The sequence below is a fragment of the Anolis carolinensis genome, chromosome 1 (genome assembly GCF_035594765.1).
Source record: "Anolis carolinensis isolate JA03-04 chromosome 1, rAnoCar3.1.pri, whole genome shotgun sequence".
Taxonomy (NCBI): domain Eukaryota; kingdom Metazoa; phylum Chordata; class Lepidosauria; order Squamata; family Dactyloidae; genus Anolis; species Anolis carolinensis.
Genome location: NC_085841.1, coordinates 109,383,302 through 109,409,121, shown reverse-complemented (window position 1 = coordinate 109,409,121; position 25,820 = coordinate 109,383,302). Strand labels below are relative to the sequence as shown.

The window sequence follows — 25,820 nt, the reverse complement described above, 5'->3', positions numbered from 1 at the left end:
ATCATGTAGTTTAATCTGCAAGCTCTAAAAGCAGTTTTAATTGCTACTGGCTTTTTACAGTTACTGAGTTCGTCAGTTATGAGTGGTGATTTACTAATCACGTTAGTCTAAAAACATTGCAGGTTGAGTATCCCTTATCCAAAATGCTTGACACCAGAATTGTTTTGGATTTCCTCGTCAAATTTAGGAATAACTGCATTTGTAGTACTTGATGTGATGTGTTGGAAATGGGACTTAACTCTAAACATGAAACCCCTTCAGTGCCACATACATTTTACACATATAGCCTAAAGTTAATTCAGTTTGTGTATGCTGAACCATCAGAGAGCAAAGGTGTCACTATCTCGGCCACTCATAGGGACCATTTTAAATTTTGGAGTATTTTGGAATTTGGGAGTGGGGAAAAACAACACGTACTAAGGATTCTGTCTAGTCTCAATAGGAGGAGGTCCATGGGGTGGCACTGTGAGTTACCACATTGGGTGACACTATGTCACTGGTAGCTAAGGTAGCAGAGGCAGACTCGATCATAGATCTGTAGTTGGAAGACATCCAAGGGCCATCCAGTCCAACCCCAATTTGCCATGCAGGAACACAGTCAAAGCAGATTCTGCTTAAAAACCTCCAGAGAAGAAGACTCCACCACACTCCAAAGCTGCATATTTCATTGCCCACCAGATTTTCTTTCTCAAGTATTTAGGTGTATTCTCTTAGTCTGAGCTTTCCAAACTTTGTGTCACAACATGTTTCTGTGTTGGCTGCAGTGTGTAGGTGTGTTGCGCGAATGTAAGGAAAAATGACAAAATTTTTGGAAATGCATGTTACTATTTTACAAATTATACATTTTAAAAATAGAAATAAAAGTTTTCATGAGACATATCATGTCCCCATACATTTTGATATTACAATGTAGGTATGTATATTTTATAAGAGACTGGTTTAGTCTCCATTTTGCTAGTGAGACTGAATTACTGTGTCACAAAATGATGCATAAAATATTTGGAAAACTCTGCTTGAGGAGGATCAACCAAGCTTGGACACAACAAGGAGAACCTAGGATATTTTCACATGGGGCCAAAATACTAGCGTTGTCTCCTTGCAATGCCTAGAACCTAGGATATATACACATTGGGCTAAACTACTAGGGTTGTATGTTGTTGAAGGCTTTCATGGTTGGAATCACTGGGTTGCTGTGAGTTTTCCAGACTGTATGGCCATATTCCAGAAGCATTCTCTCCTGATGTTTCTCTCACATCTATGGCAGGCATCCTCAGAGGTTGGGAAGTCTGTTGGAAAACTATGCAAGTGGGGTTTGTTTATCTTGGAATGTTCAGGGTGGGAGAAAGAACGTCTGCCTGAGGCAAGTGTGAATGCTGCAATTGGCCAGCTTGATTAGCATTGAATAGCCTTGCAGCTTCAAAGCCTGGCTGCTTCCTGCCTGGGGGAATCCTTTGTTGGGAGGTGATTAGCTGCCCCCAATTGTTTCTTGTATGGAATTCCCCTGTTTTCTAAGTAGTGTTCTTTATTTAGTGTCCTGATTTTAGAGTTTTTAAAATACTGGTAGCCAGATTTAGTTCCTTTTCATGGTTTCCTCCTTTCTGCTAAAATTGTCCACATGCTTGTGGATTTCAGTGGCTTCTCTGTGTAGTCTGACATGGTGGTTGTTAAAAGTGTCCCAGCATTTCTGTGTTCTCAAATAATATACTGTGTCCAGGTTGGTCCATCAAGTGCTCTGCTATGACTGACTTGTCTGGTTGAGTGAGTCTGCAGTGCCTTTCACATTTCTTGATTCGTGTCTCGGCAATGCTGCGTTTGGTGGTCCCTATGTAGACTTATCCACAGGTGCATACAGACCTCTAGCCAAGGGGAGGGGGATTAGGGGTTCAACCCCCTCGAAATTTTTCAAGTTTTTAAAAAACCTCATTCACTCATGAATTTTAACTGATTAACCAAATCCCCATGAGTGTCCCCTGAAGTTTATCTGTCTTGAGTATCCAATGAGGTTTATCAATGGAGCCCGATTTCTAAATTATTTTGCATTATGGAACTACTCTTCATGATTTGCTAAAAAGAAGGTTGAACACTCACGTCCTATAATTTTTTTCTGGCTATGGCCCTGGGTGCATGGTATACAAAGATTGTTCTCCCCATGAGCTCTGAGTAGAAATGTCAATATGAATGCAGGTCAACTGGGGGGGGGGGGGGAGGCATCTACACCAGGCATGGGCAAACTTGACCAGTCTGCAAGTGGCTTTTGTGTCTGTTGATTCATGTTTGGGACAACTAGGGTTGTCTCCTTGCAATGACTAGAACCTTGGATATTTTCACAAGGAGATAAAACACTAGGGTCTCCTTGCAAAGTCTGGAACCTAGGATATATTCACATTGGGCTAGGGTTGTGTTTTGTTGAGGGCTTTCATGGCCGGAATCACTGGGTTGTTGTGCGTTCTCCGGCCTGTGGCCATATTCCAGAAACATTCTCTCCCGACGTTTCACCCACATCTATGGCAGGCACCCTCAGAGGTTGTGAGGTCTATTTTCGCAAGGGGCTGAACTACGGGTTGCCTGCTTGCAATGCCATTGCCTACACAAAGGTCAACAGAAGGCAATGCGCTTTGCTTTGGGAGGAAGGCGGCTCTTGCTGGTGCCCCTGGCCTCCCTCCCTCCGCCCTCCGCCCTCCTCCTGCAGGTGCAGACGCCCGGGCTTGGCCTCGCTTCGCCTTGGCGCTCGGCTGCCGCTGCTCCTGCGCATTGGAGGCAAGGAGACCTGAAGAGCTGTGCTGCCGGGAGGAGGCGGAGCGCGGAGGCTGGAGAAAGGGGGAGGAAGAGAGAGAAAAGAGGAAGGGGGGGAAAAAGAAAAGACTGGGCAAATTCCCCTCCTCCCCCTCCCCCTCCCCTTCCTTCCACGGCTTTCCCGCAGCACCGGCACAGCATTGAGCGCCGCGGCGTCTCTGGGCGCACAAGTGCTGCAAGCTGCGCCTGCCTCTTCCCTCCCGCGGCGTGGGTTTCTTTGTGTCCTTTGCCCCTTCCGAGGGCCCGGAGCGGCGGTGAGTGCGGGCTTCGTGCGTGGGTTTGTGCCAGGGAGCCGGGTGCCTCTGAGCGCGCGGGATTATTCCAGGCGATCTCGCAGGCTTGGAGGCTGCCTTGCGGCCGGCTAATCCGGAGCGGGGCTAATGAATCATGCTCGAGGTAGGGCTTTGTCTCAGAGCGGCGCTCTTCTCCCTCGGAAAGGACGGGGCACGGGCTGCGGGCCTGGCGGGGAAGGCAGAGGCAAGCGGCCACCCTCAGCTTTGCCGCATGAAGGCGAAGTCCGCCCGAGTCCGCTTTAGGGCTCTCTCTCTCGGGGCAGCACCGGATGCGAAACCATCGCGGGACTCCGTTGCCCGGACAACCCAAAAGAGCGAGTATGAGATCGCCTTGGGCTTGAGAGCGCCTGCACTGGAGCCCGAGTGGATTCCATCCCCGACTTTGGCTCTTTCAAGTGCTGAAATTTTAACCAGGGGATCATTCCGGTCAGGGATGGGGCTCCCTTTGGTCCTTCCCAGCTCCCGTCACCCCTCAGGCGGGGCTCAGGGTGCAAGAGTATCAGGAGGGTCACATGGTTTTTCCACCAGTGATGTAGGTTAATACACGGTGGGGATCCCTTATATGACATGTCTGGTATTAGAAATGATTTGGATTTTGGAATGGTGGTTTGAATCCAGGGAGCGAGGTGATCTCCTGCTATTAGCCTCAGCTTCTGCCAACCTAGCAGTTCGAAAAACATGCCAATGTGAGTAGATCAATAGGTACTGCTCTGGAGGAAAGGTAACGATACTCCATGCAGTCATTCCAGCCACATGACCTAGGAGATGTCTATGGACAACGCTGGCTCTTTGGCTTAGAAATGGAGATGAGCACCAATCCCCAGAGTCAGACACAACTTCCTTACCTTCCTTTACCTTCCTTACATAATCAATATCTTGGAGATGGGATCCAAGGTGTTGGTTAATACGGGTTGAGTATCCCTTACGTGGCATGTTTGGGACCAGAAGTACTTTGGATTTCCCCCTGGATTTTGGAATTTGCATTTGCATATATATATGTAATAAGATATTTTGGAGATGGGAACCAAGAATATAAACAGGAAATTCATTTGTATACACTTTATACACGTAGCCTGATGATTTTTCTTTTCATGTCAGGAGCGACTTGAGAATCTGCAAGTTGCTTCTGGTGTGAGAGAATTGGCTGTCTGCAAGGATGTTGCCCAGGGCATGCCTGGATGTTTTTATGTTTTACCATCCTTGTGGGAGGCTTCTCTCATGTCCCCGCATGGAGCTGGAGCTGATAGAGGGAGCTCATTCGTACTCTCTTTGGGTTGGATTCGAACCGGCAACCTTCAGGTCAGCAACCCAACCTTCAAGTCATCAGTCCTGCCAGCACAAGGGTTTACCCACTGCACCACTGGGAGCTCCAGTTTGATGATAATTTTATACAACATTTTAAATAATGGGTTGATGTGAGTTTTCCGGGCTGTATGGCCACATTCCAGAAGCATTCTCTCCTGACATTTCACCCACATCTATGGCAGGCATCCTCAGAGGTTGTGAGGTTTGTTGGTTGTGAGGCCTGTTGGAAACAGTTTCCAACAAACCTCACAACCTCTGAGGATGCTTGCCAAAGATGTGGGTGGAACGTCAGGAAAGAATGTTTCTGGAACATGGCCATACAGCCTGGAAAACTCACAGCAACCCAGTTATTCCAGCCATGAAAGACTTCGACAACACATTTTAAATAATGTTGTGCATAAAATAAAGCTTGTGTACATTGAACCACTAGAAAGCAAAGGTGTCACTCCAGCCTCTTTTACACTGCCATGCAAAATCCAGATTATCTGATTTGAATGGGATTATATGGCAGTGTGGATGGGGCCTCACCCAATACTTTTGTGGAAAAGTTCAGATTTTGTAGCATCTTGTGCTGATAAGGGATGTTCAACCTATATTTGTAGAAGTACATTGTTTTAGTTTTCTCTATAATTAACACCCAATGGAATGAGAAAATGAAATTGTTATTGTGTGTCTTCATGTCTTTTCTGACATACACTGACCCGAAGGTGAGCCTATTCCAGGCTTTTCTAGGCAAAGTTTGACCAGAGAGGGTTTGCCATTCTCTCCCTCTGAGGCTGAGAAACTGTGACTTGTTCAGGTTCACTTAGTGAGCATTCATGGACAGGTAGGAATTCAAACCATGGTCTCCGAGGACATAGTCCAGGCTACATCACATTAGTTCTTATTGAAATAGTGTCTGTGCTTTTAATAGAAGCGGAAAGGGGGACATCTTGGCAGCTGAGGCCGAGAGAAAAGTGGAACAGTGCTGACATTGCGTCTTTTCCCCTTTCTGCACATTTCCTCAAAGAGTCTGCTTCTCTTTAGTGTTTGGCCACCCTGTTGTCCATGACCCCTGGCATCTCTGACTGGCAAGTCAACATGTAGGTAAGTCCAATTCATTCATTGTCTTGAATGTAGTTGGTACTAATGATAGGATTTAACCTTCGGTCTGGAAACAAGAAGTTTTTGCTGTGCCAGATATATAGGGTTACTACCACCCCGAAGGTAGGATCAAATCCTGGAATATAGGACAGTGTAAAAGAGGCCTAGGAGAGAATCCTGCCTGAAATTCTGGAGAGCAGTTGCTAATGCATGTCTAGATGGACTAGTGGTGTGTTCATAAGGCAGTTTCTTATATTCTTCTGTATGATTTTTCAGAGATATATAAGTTATTTTTGTTGGAGTATTGCAGATAAGCATGTTTTGTTGTGCTGGTGAGCTTTATCCCCATGATTTAACAGAATGTTGTTTGAGAAACAGACTTTCTATGAATATTTAAAAGAGAACCAGAGTGGTATATTGGTTTGAATGTTGGGCTGGGACTCTGGGGAATCTGGGCTTGTATCCCGCTCACACATGGAAAGCATCAACTGGGTGACCTTGGGCAAGTCACATTCTCCTCGCAGTCCCTGAGGAAGGCAGTAGCAGCTCCCCTCTGAACAAAATGTGCCAGGAAAACCCTTTGATAAGTTTTCTCTAGGGTTACCATAAATTTGAAATGCCTTGAAAGAACACAACAACAAACTTCTTGTGTCCTGTATTTCTAAAGACCACTTTGTTTATTGTCCAATTTTCTTCCTCTCTGGCTGTCCAGTGCAATGGGTAAGGAATTCTATCCAGACCTGTTGGTTTCAGCAAAGGGCCAGCGTCTGATCTTTCAGGTTGTGTTCTGAGACACATTGTTTATGCTTTTCTTTTTTCAGTTTCTTTTTTTTATACAGATTTGTTACTTTTTCCTTTCTGCCCTAAAAATGGAAGTATAACATAATTTATGGACTTTTTCTACAGACCCCAATATGCTGTAAATCTAATTTAACATTTAACAGTACTGTTTATTGAAAAAGATGCTTTTAGGTGTAGACGGTGGACTGTTCTGAGAATGTTCTATCGCCACATATACTGCTCTTTCAATGCTGATTTTGTTATTATCTGGCAGTGGATATGGAAAACAACATATCTTGGTGATGCAAAAATGACCCAGAGACTTTTGTCAGAAATGTTTCAGCTGAGTTCAAAAGTGCTTTCATTGGTGTGTTAGGCTAGATAGCCCCGGTGGACTAGAAATCTTTTGTAGTGCCTTCTTTTTTGTGATTTTGCAGGTTTATAAATGTGAGCTTTTGACCCTGGGGAAGAACACCAGCTGTGAATGACTTTATTTTGTACCCTTTTCATGTCCTACAACCCAACAGCAATTAAACCACATGATGTGTGCTCTTACCATCTCTTTACAATTTTGTAAGGGAGTCCACATAATAAACCTCATCCCATTTCCCTTGCCAGCAGCCAAACAGTCTGGCCTATAAACCTCACAGAGATGGCACCTCTTTTTCCCTCCTGGCGTGGATTCTGTGTTTCAAGAAATGTGCTATTGAGTTAAGACGTAACTTTCTACACCATGTGCCGTTTGCTTAACTCACATCTTTAAAGGACACAGGATCCCTGCCAAAAGAACATGACAGTTCTGGAAAGAGTTTCTAAATTATTTATGAATTGGTATTAAGAATATAAGAAGAGTTCTATTGCATCAGACCAAAGGCTTGTCTGGCATCATATTCTACTTTGACAGTGGCTAGCTAGAGGCCTATGGAAATCCAGATGTAAGTGCAACTACATCCTTCTATCAGCTGAAATTGATATTGGATGATGATCACAATTAGCATCCATCATAAAATGCATCCCATTTTGAAACTATCTAGGTTGATGGCTTTCATGACATTATGACATAGAGAATTTTATAGCTGTGTGTAATGCCAATAAGTATTTTTCTCTGTCTGAACTTTCCACCATTTGGCTTCAGTGATGGCTCTGGATTTTACTGATAAAAAAGGAGACATTTTCTCCAGATCTCCTTTTTTATTCTGTGCATGTCTCTCTTTATTTGTCCCTTTTCTAAACTAATCTGTTCATCAAATAGTGTAAACATTAATCAGAGTGAACTTGGTGTATCTTAGTAGGCTTGTATATAGAATGGTTTTAGTAGCCATTTGATACTATTAATTTAGAAAAGGTTAAGTTGTGGCATCCTGGTTATTATTTAATTTGATTTTATGGCTGGGACTAAGAAACATGATTTTTTTTCAGTTAAAGATTAGCTATTGTTTTCATTGAAGTATTTAATCACATTCCTGCCTATTTTGCATACTTGCAGTGGTCCTAGTATACGCTGACCTAGAAGTAGGTCCCAATATGGATTTTGCTTTTTTATGATATGTGTTTATTTATTTATTTATTTACAGTATTTATACTCCGCCCTTCTCACCCCGAAGGGGACTCAGGGCGGATCACATTATATACATATAGGGCAAACATTCAATGCCCATATACACATAGAACCGAGACAGAGACAGACGCAGAGGCAATTTAACTTTCTCCTGAGAGGATGTTCAATTCTGGCCACAGGGGGGAGCAGCTGCTTCATCATCCACTGTGATGGCACTTCCTCATTCCAACGTCGTAAATTAGTTAAATTTGCCTCCCCACTTTATAAGTGGTACCTTATTTCCTACTTGATAGATGCAACTATCTTTCGGGTTGCTAGGTCAGCAACGAGCAGGGGCTATTTTTTATTTTTTTTAATTGATGGGTGCTCACCCTGCCAGGGCTGGCCTCAAACTCATGACCTCATGGTCAGAGTGATTTATTGCAGCAGGCTGCTCACCAGCCTGCGCCACAGCCCGGCCCCTTCTATGATATGTGTTCAGGCTTGCAACCTCACTGACTTTAGCAGGCATGTTTCCAAATACTTAAAAGAAAAAAAATATATTGCTAAGGAAGTATTCTAAGCTTGCTTACATGGACCCGAAGACACGAGGCCTAAGGGGCTTGAGGGATGCCAAAGCTTAGGCTGGAAGTGCTGACAGTCCCTGGAATTATTTAGCAAAATTGGAGCACCATGTCACCAATGCAGTTGAGCCTCCCCAGGCATTATTCATCAGAAGTGTGCTAATCGATCATTTAGCTAAGTTACTAAGTCCTTCCAGGAATAATAAAAGCTGAGTTATCTGTCGTGTGCACACTTATTTCGGAGTTAGCCACACTGAACACATGGAGAGGATTTCTAAATAAGTCTTTGTAAAAGTCTCCCTGTTTAGGGATGTTTGAATCAAATGAGTGGAAAACAAGCAGGCAAAAGTTTCAAGCTCCCACCTGAAAACAGTTCTGTGGCCTGATTATGGCACAGTTTTCTGCTTCTGTCTCTTCTTCTGAAGCCTCATTCTGTTTCCATCCAGCATTTATTAGCTGCATTTAGGAAAACATTGCCTATTCTCACCCTATTTTCAAAGATGTCCTGACTTTTGTGTGTGTCAAGGATGACTTGAGAAACTGCAAATCGCTTCTGGTGTGACAGAATTGGCCGTCTGCAAGGACGTTACCCAGGGGACTCCTGGATGTTTGATTTTTTAAGCCATCCTTGTGGGAGGCTTCTCTCATGTCCCTGCATTGGGAGCTGGAGCTGACAGAGCTCATCTGTGCTCTCTCCGGATTAAACTGACAACCTTCAGGTCAGCAACCCAACCTTCAAGTCAGCAGTCCTGCTGGCACAAGGGTTTAACCCATTGTGCCACCCGTGTCCTGATGATCTGTTTACTAGTTTGGTTATGGTTAGCAATGGGAAACAAGTCATAGAGTTAAAATATAAAATCCCAACCATCCACCTCATTTTATGGATATCTGTTACATAATTCAATTAGAATTGATATGATTCATGTTGCTCTGTGCCTTTGCCCCTTTCTGACTGTAATGTCAAGGTAATTCAGACTAATAAATAAGACCGGAAAAGTTACTATGCAATTTTTCACTAGCCTGCAAAAAGCATAGCAGTACATGTGTTCATGTTTAATGTGAAGCAAGAGTTTCCTCTCTTTAATAGCCAACATAAAGATAGACTAGTGGGGAAAGGATGATTTCAGCCAATAATCCACCATCTTTAACAGTCTCCTCATTCCTGTGCATGGGATGCCTGTTCTTCTGTATTTACTAAAAGTGTTACTAAAAACAAGCCAAACATGTGATGTGATATTATCTTGTACTATTTTCAGCCCCTATTGCCCACAGACTCTGAAGTGTCATAAAGCTAGAGTCGCAAACATTGCAGCGATGTCATGGTGGTCATAAGGAAGATGGTATGAATCGAGGGAGCAAGGTTGTTGTATTTTTAGGCTCCAGAAACTAGGACACAGAGCAGTGGATTAAATGTGGAGAAATGAATTTAAACTACAGGAAAAGAAAGCCCACCTAAACATTAGGAAGAACGTCCTGATGGTAAGAGCTGTCCAACAGTTGAATTCTCTGCCTTGGAGTATGATGGAGTCTCCTTTTTTGGAGGTTTGTAAACAGGAAGGATGGACATCTGTCAGTGATATTTTGCTTGTATGTACCTGAATGGCATGGGGTTGGATGGTCCTTGTGACCTCTTTCAACTCTTATGATTCTGTGATTTATGGAATGGAGGCAGGACTCCATTTCTGGAACATGGCCATACAGCCCGGAAAACATACAACAACCCAGAGGCAGGACTGCCTTATAATATTGAATGCATCAGAATATCAGCAGTATAGGTGCTATACATTTATCATTGAAGGCTGTTGATTAAATCTTTTATTACTGCTCAGGGTCAGTCAGTAGGAAAACTGTTGTGCATCCATTCTGCAGCAACAGAATTGTGGCATGAAATTAGTCCAAGGTGACCTTTCTATACATGCAGAAATAGATGCATGAGTGGTTCACTGAACACTCAGCTCGAAAACTGACCCACTTGTTGGATTGAGGAACATTTTTTTTAAAATGGGTCGCCTCACTGTGAATTGCCTGGCTGTCTCAATTCAAGGTGAACCACACAAGATAGGAGACTTTTGCTTCTAAATTTCCTGTAGATTGATGTTGGTCTGATCCCGGCAGGTCAGAAAGGTGTGTGAACCAACTCCTGGACTTGTACTACATAGAAAACGTAGTTGCTATTCTTTAGATAATATGGTAGCCAATTTGGAAGAATTCTCTGAACAAGATTGAATGAAGAGCTGCTGAATGTCTTTTGACTCTGTCTGCTAGGCTTAGAGTTGCAGATATATTAAAATCTGACACTTTCTTCCTACAGATGTTCAATGTGGTTAATGAGCATGAAATCTCAATAAGTATTCAGCTTCCAATGATTATCTTGATTTGCTCCTTCTTTTCCGACCAGATTAGATTCTCGGGAAGGTGTTCCTTTCAGATGCTTTGTAAACACATGGTGCTGTGTATCCTTCAATAAAAGAGTCATCTGATTTCCTTTCTTATAATGATTATAATGTAATCTAATTTAGATAATACAACTATCTGGTAGTACACAAAAGAACTGATTTTATTCTATATACCATGCAAAGACTTCTGGCTAAGGCATATATAGAGACTTCGTCGAACTCCCAGGCAGCATATTCCACTGCTGAACAGCTCTTACCATTGTGTGGTTTTTCCATAATGTTTTTCTGCAGTTTGAATCCAATTGTCCTCAATACGATATCCTTTCAAATATTTACAACTTTGGGGCCCCTTCCATCTTTAGGCTGCCTCTCCTTCTTGAATAGTGTCCAAATCAGACACAATATTATTTCAGATTAGATCTGACCAAATAATAATATGATTTCCTTCGACCTAGTGCTACTAATGTAGACTAGAATCGCATTGGATTTTTTTTTTTGCTGGCATATTACATTACAAGTCATGTTTAGCTTGTGATCCACTGCTAGATGCCTTTTTAAGAGGAAAAAAAGTTGGATATCAATAAAGGAATAAATAAATACCTTTCACAGGTATTTCTTGTCAAGCCAATTATCACTCATTTGTATTCTGCGTATCTTCCCTTGATCTAGACATTAGACTCCTATCAATGCAGGCCGGGCTTCAGCATAGAAGGTTAAACCACCAGCTGCAGTAAATCTTGTCAGTCGAAAGGTTGACAGTTTGAAGCCCGGGTCAGGGTGAGCTCCTGGCCTTTCGCCCAGCTTCCACCTATGTAGCGGTTCAAAAGCAAATATGAGTAAATAAATAGGTACCGCTTAAAGGTAGGAGGTATTTTAAGGCACCCATAAGGAAATGCCAGAAAAATGGTGGTAGTTCTGCCAAGGAGGAAGTTTATGAACAAAGCTCTCAACAGGGAGGTGGAGCGACAGCATCCCCCCCCCCCCAAAGTGTGGCTGGAATGGAGCACAAACTTCCAAGATGCCAAAGATGGGAAAAGGCTATATATCCCTCTATCTATGTACAATTGTCTGTCTTATCAGTGTATAAAAGGCATTGAATGTTTGCCACATATGTATGTTCTGTGATCCACCCTGAGTCCCCTTCAGGGTGAGTAGGGCAGAATATAAATACTGTATTAAATAAATGTAATCATTTCATCACGTCAAAATGTCAGCAGCTGGAATTTCATTAATTGTACTTTCACAACAGAATTGTTTTACAGTATTTATCAACCCTCTCTCTCCCTCTCTCTCTCTCTCTATCTCTCTCTCAGAATGCATCTACACTGTAGAATTAATGCAGTTTGATATCATTTTAACTGCCATGGCTCAATGCTATGTAATCCTGGGATAGTTTGATGACACATCAGCACTCTTCGGCAGAGAAGGCTGCTTTGTTTCTTTTTAAAAATCAGTTGAAATTTTCATGAAATACAAATTAAGTGGAATTTATAGAAAAATGGTTTCTGTGAGTCCTGCTTTAAAACATTTTGTAAATTTGTTGTTAGATCTGGACATAACTTGTCCTTCTATGGAGATATCCTTCTGCATTTGTGGTTTATGTATTTAAGTCATGGAATGCTGTATTTGCCACTGCCTATTGTGCTCTGAATCCAAATGAAGGGAGATTCAGGATCAGCAGCACATAGACGTAGGCCCCAAGAGATCATGAATAGTACAAGTTGCACATCTTAAAAAGAAAGGAAAATGATTAAACAAATGAATAAAGAACATACCGTGTTTCCCCGAAAATAAGACAGTGTCTTATATTAATTTTTGCTCCCAAAGATGCTCTAGGTCTTATTTTCAGGGGATGTTTTATTTTTCCATGAAGAAGAATCCACATTTATTGTTGAACAAAAAAATGAACATTTATTATATACTGTACAGTAGTTGTCATCATAAACCAGCATAACCAGACAAACTGTGAATCCTATCAAGAATTTCTTGTTACTACCAATATTTCCATGTACAACACTTTATGGTACATATATTTACCGATCCTGCATGCTCTGGTGTTCTGTTCGGCGGGCATGCTTCCAAACAAAAACTTTGCTAGGTCTTACTTTCAGGGGAGGCCTTATATTTAGCAATTCAGCAAAACCTCTACTAGGTCTTATTTTCTGGGGATGTCTTATTTTAGGGGAAACAGGGTAGTATGCATGCATACCCAATGCTAGTCATAATATGTATGTTTGTTTGTATTTAATAAACCTCTAATGGTTAGTGTAACCAGAAATGTCTGTACAGCACTTTGGTTCAGCTCTATGGCACTTTGGTCTGATCTAGCTTAGTTTACATGTTCTCATGGCAAGAATTTCACTGGAGTTACTTGAAGCTAGGAAGATTTTTTAAAAGCCATATTTATCCTCCTTACATTCGAGCACCTTTTCAGCAGCAAACATAATAACATAAAATATTATTTACTTTATTCTCACACTGTTTCCACTTTGGAAGCCCATTCTGCACTGTCAAGGTCTTTGTTAGCGGTAATCCCTCTTTTTGAAATTCATAACCATACAGCAGTAAAGTTGCTTGGAGTTTCATAAAAAAGAAGTCTTTGCATTTACGATCAGGTTGATGGCTTTATTATGTCGGAGACATTTTCCATCACAGTCTGCTTTATCTGGAATTGATGTAGACAGACTCCTGGCTTTTTCTTAATGCTCAACAATGGAGCAAGGACATTTAACCTAAACTTTTCATAATGGCTTAAATTCAGGGAATTCTTGTTTTGTTTATATATTAGATGAGTGTTTCTGAGCATTGAAAATAATATATCTTCTCATTTATAGCCAGAATCATTTCACTTTTTCTTCTTCTCTAAGCTCCATTCACTTTTAATTTTTTTTCTATAATGGGGTTGAGAGAACAGAATAATCTTTATAACTAAGGAATAGCACCATTCAAGCTAAAATTTACGAAAAGGAGAACAGAATCAGAATAGCACTTTATCACATCTCTCTCTTGCACACACAACCTATACATAAGGAGTGTTTTCATTTCCTAATGAACCAGCTTCGATATAGCTCCAAGTAGTTGTTGTTTCATGGGATGTGCTGTGCCTGCTGGATTGTAGCTTTAATCTGGTCATAATGTCCTTCCTGGAGTGGACTGTGCTTTTCAAGTCAGCCTAGCCTTTCCAAGGAAGTGTTTGCTCACCGCTGGGTGGTAGATCAAAGCAGCTGGAATCAAATATCCTACATGGCAATGTCTAGACTTATTAAGACAGTAATTGCTGGTCATGCTGACACTATCAATAGTAAGCATTAGAGTGCGACCCAGAAGATATTACCTCTGAAAATTTTGAGGTTTTTAAAAGCACTGACAAAATTGCTTTTAGGACAGAATTTTGGCACCTGCTCTGAAGTGTAACATATTATTACTAGGTGGTCTGTCTGATAATGAGATTACAGTGACAGCCCAATGGATAATGAGGTCCATGTACTCGGTAGTATTAAGGAGCAGAGTGACCCCCTTATCTCCTAAGCAGCTAGCTTTTTGGATAAGGGAAAATAATTCAAGTTCATCACAATTGGTGTCGGCTCTATTTTTCAACTTGCTAGCTGTAATTAAGATGAAGTCTACTTATCCTATATACTCGTGTATAAATTCAGAAATTTTAGTCAAAAAAATCAACTCAAGAAGTCTGGATAAACACAGTCATTGGTCATTGTGAGTACTGTACCTTAACTCTTATATAGAGAAGGATCTGCCCCCTTCTCTGTGCAGAGTGGCAAAAGGCAAGAGTTTAGTCCCAACCCGGGAGAACGTTAAAAAGGCAGTGATCTACTCTCTTTGCTGTGGCACCACTTCTGGCTTTATTGAATGTCTGGGTGATGAAATGTCGGCGGTGCTCAGTGGCAGCGAACTCCCTGAGGTGGTATTGGGGCTTTTCCCTCTCCATGGAATGACCCTTGACTTATCCACTGGTCATATAAAAATCTCCAGTCTTGGTCCCCAAGCTTGTCCTTGACTTATACTGTACATGAGGTTGACTTATACATGAGTATATACAGTTGGGAAAAGAATAAAGTGGCAGTTCATGGTGAAGGACTATGAAGGGTACAGCTGTAGCTCTGGGAAGTGCCATGTTTGAATACTTTCTCCCAAAGCAGATAACCTGGTCTGTTTACATGCACCAATCTATATCAGGACGCATCTTTACTGTAGAATTAATGTACGTTTACTGTCATGGCTCAATGCTATGGAATCCTGGGATTTATAATTTGGCAAAGCACCAGCACTTTTTGGTAGAGGAGTCTAAATACCTTGTAAAACCATGACATCTATGATTCCATAGCATTCAGCCATGGCAGTTAAAGTGGTGGCAAAAGTAATTAATTCTGCAGTGTAGATGCATCCTCATTAATGAATCCTCTGGCAAAGAATACACTGTTTGCAAAGGGTTGCTATATCCGGCCTTCCAGCCCTATCCCCTTTTCACCCCATTGACATTTATCTAGCTTGATTTTTTTTTAACAGCATCATTTGGAATATAGAAAAGGAGGGCTAAAATCCCACAGGTAAACAATTTTCCAAAACCTCAACTGAGAAAGAATGAGATTATATCTGCATGTGTGCCTACCAAAACAGGGAAGATAAATAATTTGCTAAATATCCACGAATGGCAAAACAGAGAGAAAAGGGAAAAACAGATAAGCAGTCCCACCAGCTGTCCCTAGTTTGTTAAAAAGCATATATCTATAGGTTTGGCTACCAGAATAGAAATCACAACAAAAGTAGAGGCAGATGAATGAGAGGAAAATCTTCCCTGGAATATTTTGGGAGAAACTTTCAGTGGTCTCCAAAGCCCCTACACTGCCATATAAAATCCAAATTATCTGCTTTGAAATGGATTATATGGCAGTGTAGATTCATATAATCCAGTTCAAATAAAATAATGTGGATTATCTGCTTTGATAATCTGGACTATATGGCAGTGTAGAAGGGGCTCAAAAAAGCCAAACTTTTTTGTTTATTTCTACAAGGTTTACTGATCTGGTTATTTCCTTTCACATACCCTGTTTCCCTGAAAATAAGACATCCCCTGAAAATAAGACTTAGTAGAGGTTTTGCTGAATTGCTAAATATAAGGCCGTCCCTGAAAGTAAGACCTAGCAAAGTTTTTGTTTGGAAGCATGCCTGCCAAACAGAACACAAGAGCATGTAGAATTGGTAAATGTACATGGAAATAATGGTAGTAATAAGAAATTCTTGATAGGATTCACAGTTTGTCTGGTTATGCTGGTTTGTGATGATAGCTACTATATAATATAAAATAAATGTTCGTTTTTTTGTTCAATAATAAATGTGAATTCTTCTTCATGAAAAAATAAGGCATCCCCTGAAAATAAGACCTAGCCCATCTTTGGGAGCAAAAATTAATATAAGACACTGTCTTATTTTCGGGGAAACACAGTATGTATGTTGTACCTTTTGATAAACATTGAGCTGTTCATTTTTTAAAAAATGTAGGAACGCATTCCTACGTACACCACTGCCATTTCACTGCCCAGGTATTCAAAAACACCAAAAATGACACCACAGCAGCGAAAGCAGAGGCCAATCAATGCTCGTTTTAGGTCCTCCTTGATATGAGTTAAGCTCTCGCCTTTCACCACTTTACTCGTAGTAGGGGATGGTTGATTTTTTGATAAGAATTAAGGTACGGTTCTTACATTGACACACAGATAAGTTAATCCAGTTTTGTGGGAAGTGATGTCTGTTGAGAATTTGCAGAGAGATATATTTTTATAGATGATTTTTGAAGATATTGAAAGGCTACTTTTCCAACATGTTGAAAACAAGAGTGTCTGGGAAGATTGTTTGGCTTCCCTGGGAAATGAAGCACTAAAATAACACCAGCTGCACCTTGATCAGTAAGCCTCATGTGGGAACAATTACTTATGGGCTTGCATCATTTTGCTTTGTCATTGTCTTTTGGTTGTCCTTCCACCTTTCTAATGACCTTGTCACACTTGTTGTCGCAGTGGCGGCATGCAGTGCTCTTGTCATGCAGTGAAGATCATGTCCACTGTTCCTCTGAAGGGGCAGAAGCCATTCTGGGATTCTGGGAGGGTGTCTTCTGAGACAGGAAGAAGGAGGTTTGCAAAGATTCTTGCGAGGATTTTCCCAGCGGAGGTTAGAAGGGAGATACCGCGATAGTTCCCGCAGTCTGTTCTATCCCCTTTCTTGAAAAGGGTGATGATGTTGGCATCCTTGAAGTCTGCTGGGATTTTCTCGGTCACCCACACCTTTTCAATGAGCTGGTGGAGTTGTTGTATCAGCTCAGGTCCACCCTCTTTGAAGATTTCAGCAGGGATCCCATCAGGTCCGCTGGCTTTGTTGTTTTTTTGTTGGCTGATGGCATTGCTGACTTCTTCCAAACTAGGCAGTGCTGCAAGCTCATCCCTGGTTTGTTGTTGCGGGATTTGTGAGAGGGCCTCTTCGGCCACATTGGAGCTGCGATTCAGCAGGTTCTGATAGTGCTCTTTCCAACGTAGTGAAATTGATGTTTTATCCTTCAGAAGTTTGGTTCCATCTGATGAGCGTAGAGGCTGTATGCCATGGTTTCTTGGTCCATAAATGATCTTTGTGGCTTTGAAAAATCCCTGAGCATCATGGGTATCTGCAAAGTATTGTACTTCTTCAGCCTTCTTTGTCCACCAAATGTTCTTGAGTTCTCTGGTCCTTCTTTGGACCTCAGCTTTTGCACTGCCATAGATCTTTTTCTTAGCAGCATAGTTGGTGTCTCTCTGCCATGTTTGGAAGGCTTTCCTTTTGTTATCAATTAGCTGTTGGATCTCTTTGTCGTTATCGTCAAACCAGTCTTGATGTTTCTTAGTTTGGTATTCAATGGTTTCTTCGCAGGCTGTGATGATGGAGGTCTTCAGTTTGTTCCAATGTTCCTCAACATTTTTGGGGTGTTCTGTGGGTAGGTGATCCTTGAGTGTCGATTGGAGAAGGGCTCGTTTGGAGGGCTCTTGAAGGGCTTAGGTGTTCATTTAGCGCCTTATTTTTCTTCCTCGGAGTCTGCGTTTAGGGGCGATCTTGATAGCCATTGTGGATCCAATTAACCTGTGGTCTGTCAAGCAGTCATTGGCACCTGTCATGGCTCTTGTGAGAAGCACATCGCGGCGGTCTCTGGCACGTGTAATTACATAGTCCAAGAGGTGCCAATGCTTTGACCAGGGGTGCTTCCATGATGTCTTGAGCTTGTTTTTCTGGCGGAAGAGCGTGTTGGTGATGACAAGGTTGTGCTCTCCACATTTGGTGAGAAGCAAGATGCCATTCGAGTTTCTGTTTCTGACTCCGTCTTTTCCTATGATCCCTGGCCACAGGTCGGAGTCCTGTCCGACTCTTGCATTAAAGTCCACCAGGAAGATGATTTTGTCCTCCTTAGATATCTCCGATAGGATGGTGTCCAGCTGACAATAAAAATTTTCCTTGATGTCTTCGTTAGCATCTAGTGTTGGTGCATAGGCACATATGATGGTTGCCTGTTGGTTTTTGGCAAGGTTAATTCGGAAGGTTGAGAGTCGTTCGTTAATGCCAGTGGGTGTTTCAGTCAGGTGTTTCACCAGGTCATTTCTAACAGCAAAGCCAACTCTGTGTATTCTTCGCTCTTCTTCAGGCAGTCCCTTCCAGAAGAAGGTGTAGCCTCCTTTTTCTTCCTTCAGCTGTCCCTCTCCTGCTCTCCGGGTCTCCTGAAGGGCTGCTATGTCAATCTTAAAGTGTCTCAGCTCCCTTGCAATGACAGCAGTCCTGCGTTCGGGGCGTTTGCTGTCAGTGTTATCCAACAGTGTCCGTACGTTCCATGTTCCAAAGTTCATTTTAATTTTTTGGTCACAGAGTGGTGACCCCTCTGGACACGGCAGTCCAGTCAGGGATAAGAGGCAGACTATGTTTAGGGCACCTTTTCTAGCCCCTTCCCCATGTGGGGTGAGCAGAGCAGATCCTGAAAAGGGCTGCTCAGTCATGGATACAGCTGCCAGACTACTCAACTGCCTCAGACCTTGAAGCAGAACGACCGAGTCCATATCCACTGCCCATGTGCCAGTCTGTGACTGTGGGGGTTCTAGATTTCACAGTCCTGCCCCTGTCGCTACTCGCTGATCGCCATGGGATTTTTGTTGGTTTGTTTTTATTTTTCTTGGAAGATGCCTGTGCGTGATTTTTTTTAATGTGTGGAGGTCGGTGCACGGCCGGTCAACACACAGTCTTCACAGAGTGAGGTCCCAGCAGTGGTGTGGTTAACACAACAAGAGTGGCTTCTCAGTCTGTTGCAGCCTTCTTCCGCCTTCACAGCCGTTGTAACATGTACCATGTTATCCTCCATCTGCTCCGCCGTTGTGGTCTTAGGGTCTTCGGATTGTTCTTGGTCTGGATCCTCCCCTATGGCCCCTCCTGGGAGTGCATGACTTCAGTGGTTGTGCCCTCAGGTTCATTGGAACACGCAAGCCCCCTCACCACGTCAAGGTGACAATCCATCGAGGGGGGTTTCCTCTATAGCTGCTTCATATGGCTCAATACAAATTTGGCAACAGATTTTCTTGTCTTAATTAGAAACCTATCTATTTTAGTGGTAATTACTGCAACTCAATCAACAAATTGTGCAAATTATAAAAGTTAGATGGCCATTGAGAGGAAGAAGAGGGTGCCGGTGCCTTGGTCTCCATGCCGCCTGAGCTGCGGCCACCACTACTGTTGCTCCTTTTGGCACCTCCTCCTTGTTGTTCTACTCCTGGGGTGGCCAACATGCTTTCTTTCTCCAGCAGCTGCCAAGATTATTCAGGGAAATCAGCCTTTGTTTGCAGGGGCAGGAAGTGCATTTTTTGTGTGACACACCTGTGGATGGAAAGTGACACGCTAGGTGCTTGCCATCCACATGGGCCAGGCTTAGCACAGGGGCTGGGCTTCACATAGCAGGCTGAACCACTGTGCTGCAGAAAGATCCTGCTGATCAAAAGGTCAGCAGTTCAAGACCAGCTTGGGGATGAGCACCCGCCATTAGCCCCAGCTCACCTGCCCATCTAGCAGAGGTCTCTTGTCTGTGTAGTATCTACCACATTTTTCTCCATTTAGCTGACATTTAGCAGCCACACTGCAGTCAGGCAATGACCTACTTTTTTCATTTTTATGTATATATTTTTTTCAAAAAATGCATTGGTGTTATTTTGTGTACCTGTCCAGTTTTTGCATCAGTTGTCTTCTCCTAGTAGTAGATTTTTGTGCTGTGGTGGGTTTTTTTTAATGAAGGTAACAGAAGCTTGGTTTTTAAATTCTGACTTTTTTGTTTTTCTTTCTCTGTAGCTGGAATGTGTTCTGTTTTTCTGACACATTTTTAAGGACCTGGAAAGCTGAAGGATGCCATCAGAAGTGTGCCTCAGGTATGGGAGCTGTTTCACCCAGTGTTCATTTTGTTCATGTCCATTTACTTGTGTGCTGCTAGTTTAGGATGACAGCATGACAAACAGCATACATAAATATTGCATTAAAATTACTGGACTAAACCATGGCTTTTATATTACTGAGGCAGACTGTCATGATTTTTTAAAAATTCAATATTTAATTATAACAAGGATTGGGTAGGGGCACATATTCTGGCCCATCCTGGACCTTAAAGGGCTTCCACTACAGGGGTTCCTCAGACTGTTGGGGGGCCAGACTATAATCTGAAAAAAAAACAACCAAATTCCTATACACACTGCAGATATCTTATTTGTAGTGCAAAAAACATGGAAGAACAATATAATATTTTAAATGAAGAACACCTTTAAGCAACATAAACCTACCAGTATTTCAGCAGGAATTGTGGGTCTGCTTTGGGCTAATGAGATAGTCAAGTTCATTAGAGTTGTTGATGCTGCTGCTGTGTGCCTTCAAGTAATCTGAGACTTAAGGTAAAGGTAAAGGTTCCCCCTGACGTTAAGTCCAGTTGTGACCGACTCAGGGGATTGGTGCTCATCTCCATTTCTAAGCCGAAGAGCCGGCATTGTCCATAGACATCTCCAAGGTCATGTAGCCGGCATGACTACATGGAGCACTGTTACCTTCCCACTGAGGCGGTACCTATTGATCTACTCACATTTGCATGTTTTTGAACTGCTAGGTTGGCAGGAGCTGGGGCTAACAACGGGCGCTCATTCCGCTCCCGGGATTTGAACCTGGGACCTTTTGGTCCGCAAGTTCAGCAGCTCAGCACTTTAACACACTGTGCCACCAGGGCTTAGGGCAACCCTAAAAGGTGCTTCCACACTAGACTTAAAATCATGCCAAAGCATGGGCTTTGTTTGGATACTCCCGGTAAAAACCTAGACAGATCCTAGGACATGGGCCTGTCTGGATGAGCCCCTAAGTCCAAAGTTTAGGCTGTGAGCCAGGTAACTGGACTTTATTTTGGGACCCCTGATCTAGAGATTCTTTAGAGAGAACACTTCCCTGTGCATTTGTAGATTATCTACTGCATATCTATAGTCAATATTGGCAGAAGTTGACCATATAGTCATAGTGGAAGACCTAGAGATTCCTAGAGAGATGTTCTCACAGGTTAGAAAAAGCTATTTTTATGTGTAGTTTTTCCACTTTCACAGTAGACCTGCAGTCCTATCCCTATGAAAGTGGAGAGAGTATTAGAACATCTACCCAAGTTGGAGATTTCAAACAGCCATGATTGGGTTTATAGGCTATATTGCCCTATAGAAATGCTTCAATCGAACTTTTTTCCTCCAGTGTTTGCCAGTTTATGCATGCCTGTTATATGTTATATATATTATGTTATATGTATTCTGTTATAGAAGAAAAGAGTTATATTACTGTTGGAGAAGAATAGATAGTTAACTGAGCAGTTCTGGCTTGATCCTCATATTTCTGCCAATGGGCCAATACTAAAACATTGAATACAAATTGGGTTTTTTTTTTTTTTGTAGATTATTATTGTTAAAAAGGAAAGAATACTGAGGGCCCTTCCAGACAGGCCCTATATTCCAGGAGTTGATTCCAGGTTTTCTGTTTATCCCAGATTATCTGGCAGTGCAGACTCATATAATCCAGTTTAAAGCGGAAAACCTGGGATCGGATTCTGGGATATTGTCAAAGACAGAACGCCACCAAATAGAGTACAACACAGTTTATTGAAGTTACAGAACTAAAAAATGCCCGTAGGAAGCAAAGGACTAGGCAAACACTTGTCTTCAGTGTGAAAAGTAACAGAAACAGCTCCGTTTGAATTAAAACGGTTCGAAAGGATAAACCGGATTAAACAGGAGTTTAATCCGGATTAAATCAAAAGTGCTTACTTCAGTCTGGCAATTTAAACAAACAAAAGTTGGTAAACAGAGGTCAAAATGAACACAAAAAACTGGCAGCAGATTCCTCTCTGCTACTCAAAAGCTACAGATGAGTAACTCAGGCTGTTTACTCCTCCGTGCAACAAGCGAAATCCGGGTCCAGGCACATCAATCAGGGTAACGGCAGTCAGCAGGGTCCCAATCCGGTCCAAGGTCGAAAGCCAAGTGCAGATGTCTAAGTTCCACAAGTTCCACCGATAGCCACAGAAGGGATAGTCCGAGGTCGTAGTCAGTCAGTCAGTCCAGCGTCAATCCAGAGTAGGTAATTAATGTCCGTCAAAAAGACGACGGAGGTCCAAGCTATCAAGATTAAACACAAGTTGCACAGAAAAACCCCACACAGTTCCTCCCGCCGTCTATGCCCAGTGTCCTTGGTAACTTACGTATCCAGCAACGAATCACACCCGTCTTCAGGAAGTTCCCCAACAAGAGCCCAAGCGTTCGTCCAGATTACCTTGCCCAACGCAATTAGCCATTGATCCTAAACCCCATTTTATCCCAGTTCATAACTCCTCATCGCTGTCAGCTGCTATCCTAATTCCAGGTGCCTCATCATCATCATCCTCATCAGAGCTAAAACACCTTTGACTACGCCCCACAGCATCCCCAGCTGTGGATCCCGCTCCATCCCTCCAGCCCGTCCATGGGTCTGATCCTGCAACCCGCCAATCGCCTCCCATGCTATCATTGCTGGTGACACCCAAATCCTCCCTCACACGAGTCCACTCCATGTCATCCTCCTCTGAGCTAACCATCTCTTCCTCCATTCCCTCGGTAAAACCCTCAAATGAGTCTTCATCTGTTGGTTCTGCAAATAAGTCCCGGAGCCGTTTCCTTTCACGCTCCTCAAAAGAGTCTGACTCTCGAGGAGTCTTACGACCCCGTCTCCTAGTACCGGAGCCAGAAGGCTCAACCATAACAGATATAGGGCATGGGTTCCTCATCCCATTTTTTAAATTACGGAAGTCTTTCCCAACTTGGTCCCAACAATTGAGGTCTGCAAAGCACTGAGTTTAGAAGATACCTGTGATTTTTTTTTTATTGTGTCAGAAGCGACTTGGGAACACACTTCAAGTCGTTTCGTGGTGTGACAGAATTGGCCATCTACAGAGATGTTGCCCAGGGATGCCTGGATGTGTTACCATTTGCTGGGAGGCTTTTCTCATGCCCCCACAAGCTAGAACTGACAGACGGGAGCTTAACCTGTCTCGCGGATTCGAACTGGCAACCTTCAGGTCAGCAGTCCAGCTGGCACAAGGGGTTAACCCATTGCGCCACCGTGGCTCATGCATCTGGAAAGAACTGAGTTTGGAAGGTACTTGTGATGCAAATCATGCAAAAACTAGCATGAAATAATTTTTACAGCTCTGACAGCTGTTTATTTATACATTTTATATGCAGTATTAAGCATGTGTTAGAAGATTTAAAACTTCTTTCATCCCATCCAAGTTCTTTGTCAAGTAACATCATATATAGTAGAAGGGAGTTCACAGAGTAGGCTAAAATTTTAAAATTTGAAGAATTTTGACTTGGCACTTCAGTCTTCCATCCTCTATTGTTTTTATCATAATGTTGGCAAACATTGTTAACATGGAGTGAAAAAGAAAGTAGCTTCTAAAATGTGTGCTCCATTATAGGTTTTGCATATAAATAACACACTGGAGCCAGGTTCTTGAAAGAAACCTGTGTCGGATTTCAACTCTCATCTTCTCCAGCCAAGCATGCCTAACATGGAAAATGTGCTTTTGATGTTAATATGCCCTCAGTGTATAGTGAAATAGTCTTTGCGTGCATGAGTGTTTTTATTTGTGTTATCTAGCTTGTGCATATTTATGTTTCGGCAAGAAGTGTTGACAGGAATTGGCAATGGTAATTTAATAGATTATCAGAAGAAGCCAGTGCTATATTTAGAATGCTATTCCAGTACTACAGGACTTTAACTTTTCTGTGTTTTGAGAGGTTATGCCTGACTCTGAGGATTGCAAAAACTTTTTACTCTATGCTTTTTCCAAGAATAAAGGTCCAAATATTTTAATTTCTCCATTTCCCTCTCACTTTTTATTCAAAAGTTTACTAGAGATAGCAAAAGAACAAACCAGATGCTCCGGCATTTCAATAACATACACAATAGAAAGATTTCAGAGGTGATATTCTGAATCTTTGTAACTCGCATTCATTTTGACTCACCAAGTTATCATTGGTTCAATGAGTCCATTGCACCTGGGGGGAAAGCATAGGAATCAGAATAACACAATGATGTAGTTTCAATAGCACTGATTAAGAAAATTACACTTGGCCTTGAACCTGAACATTTGGAAGCATGTTGCTTCAAAGTTTAATAAGGCTTATTTCTAGCTGGTTTAAAACTGCATCACCTCAGCTCCTTGTTAATTACTTCTGGATTGTACTTTTGTTCACAAACACCCATTGTGCTGCGACATTTTGGTGTGGTGATGATAGTGGAGCATGAAGAAGCTCTAGCTGTGGAGCTTCAACTTCCACCTTGATGCAATTGGACAATGTTCTGATTCATTATTGTTGAGCTCTGTCAGTAATTCTTTAAGGTTATATTGTAACTCTTGGGCACTTGTTTTTTGTATACATATGTATAGCAGGGGTAGAGAAAGTGCAGGTTGTGGGATGCATATGACCCCAGTCCTGTTTTATCAGTCTTGAGGGTTATCCAAAGTTTTTTTGGAGCAACAATAAAAATGCTCCCAAAGGACTGAATGATGCTCCTCCTGCCTCCAGAGACAGTGGCTTTGTAGATCTCTGCCCCAACACAAGAAATTGGATCTGGAAAAAAATCCAGATTTTTTAAAGGCTGAAAATGTATCATGCATCACATTTGTTGACCCCATTTTCTGGTGTCTAGATGCTCTCAAGGTCCTTGGGGGTACTTTGAGAAATTAACTTTGACCATAAGATCATACTGGTGCTCTAATATCTATTTAACCGCTCAATAAGTAACAATCTTAATTAATGGGACAGATTCTGTATCAATTAGACTCCTGAGGGGCACCAAGCAAGGCTGTCCACTATCATCTCTTTTGTTTGCTTTATTGATCAAACCTCTGACTAACCTAATTTCATCTAACCCAATGATGTTAAGCTTGCAAGCTGTTTAATGGCCACCACCATAAAATAGCTCTATATGCTGATAACATTTTGAGCCTTCATAAAAATCATGAAATGTTCTGCCCTCATGTGAAACAGATCCATATTTGAAACTTGGGTGTCAAAATTAATTTCAGAAGTCCAAATTTCTGTGCTTAAAATGTCCACCACCACAACAAAAATGCTGACAATTCGTCACTAATTCACAACTTCAATCCTTGGAGTTTCCATATCTTGGTATAGTAATTACCTATGCTTATCACAATTGATTCATTGTAACTATAATCCTGTGACTAAGGTCATATCAGCCCTGACCATTTAATGCAGCTTCAAGCCGACTTGAAACTGTGGTGTCTAATGCATGCTGCCAAAATATACTGCAATGTGAATCAAGACCTTTCAGTCACATGAAGTACAGTCACAAAAAGTTTGAGTCAATATATTCACCTTATTAACAATAGTCAGTCAAAATACAAAAGATTAATTTGTTTTCTTCCTTGCAATTGCTTGAGCAGAAATGGTTAAATGTTGGCAATCAGCAG

General features: G+C 42.2%; 1 protein-coding gene across 6 annotated transcripts in view; it reads left to right on the top strand.

Moving 5' to 3' along the window:
- Positions 1-2,712: 2,712 nt before the first annotated feature.
- Positions 2,713-25,820, top strand: part of klhl32 (kelch like family member 32) — a 105,640-nt gene continuing 82,532 nt past the window's right edge. Inside the window, exons 1-3 of one of the 6 annotated variants that reach the window (XM_008119270.2) lie at positions 2,713-3,047; positions 5,418-5,477; positions 20,126-20,202. In XM_008119270.2, the coding sequence (XP_008117477.1) occupies positions 20,180-20,202 (23 nt within the window). In that variant the 5' untranslated portion in view covers positions 2,713-3,047; positions 5,418-5,477; positions 20,126-20,179. Of the gene's footprint in view, positions 3,048-3,079; positions 3,190-5,400; positions 5,478-8,922; positions 9,855-20,125; positions 20,203-25,820 lie in introns of those variants that run through there. The other 5 variants (XM_008119236.2, XM_008119240.2, XM_008119252.2 and 2 more) reach the window with 5 other exon arrangements.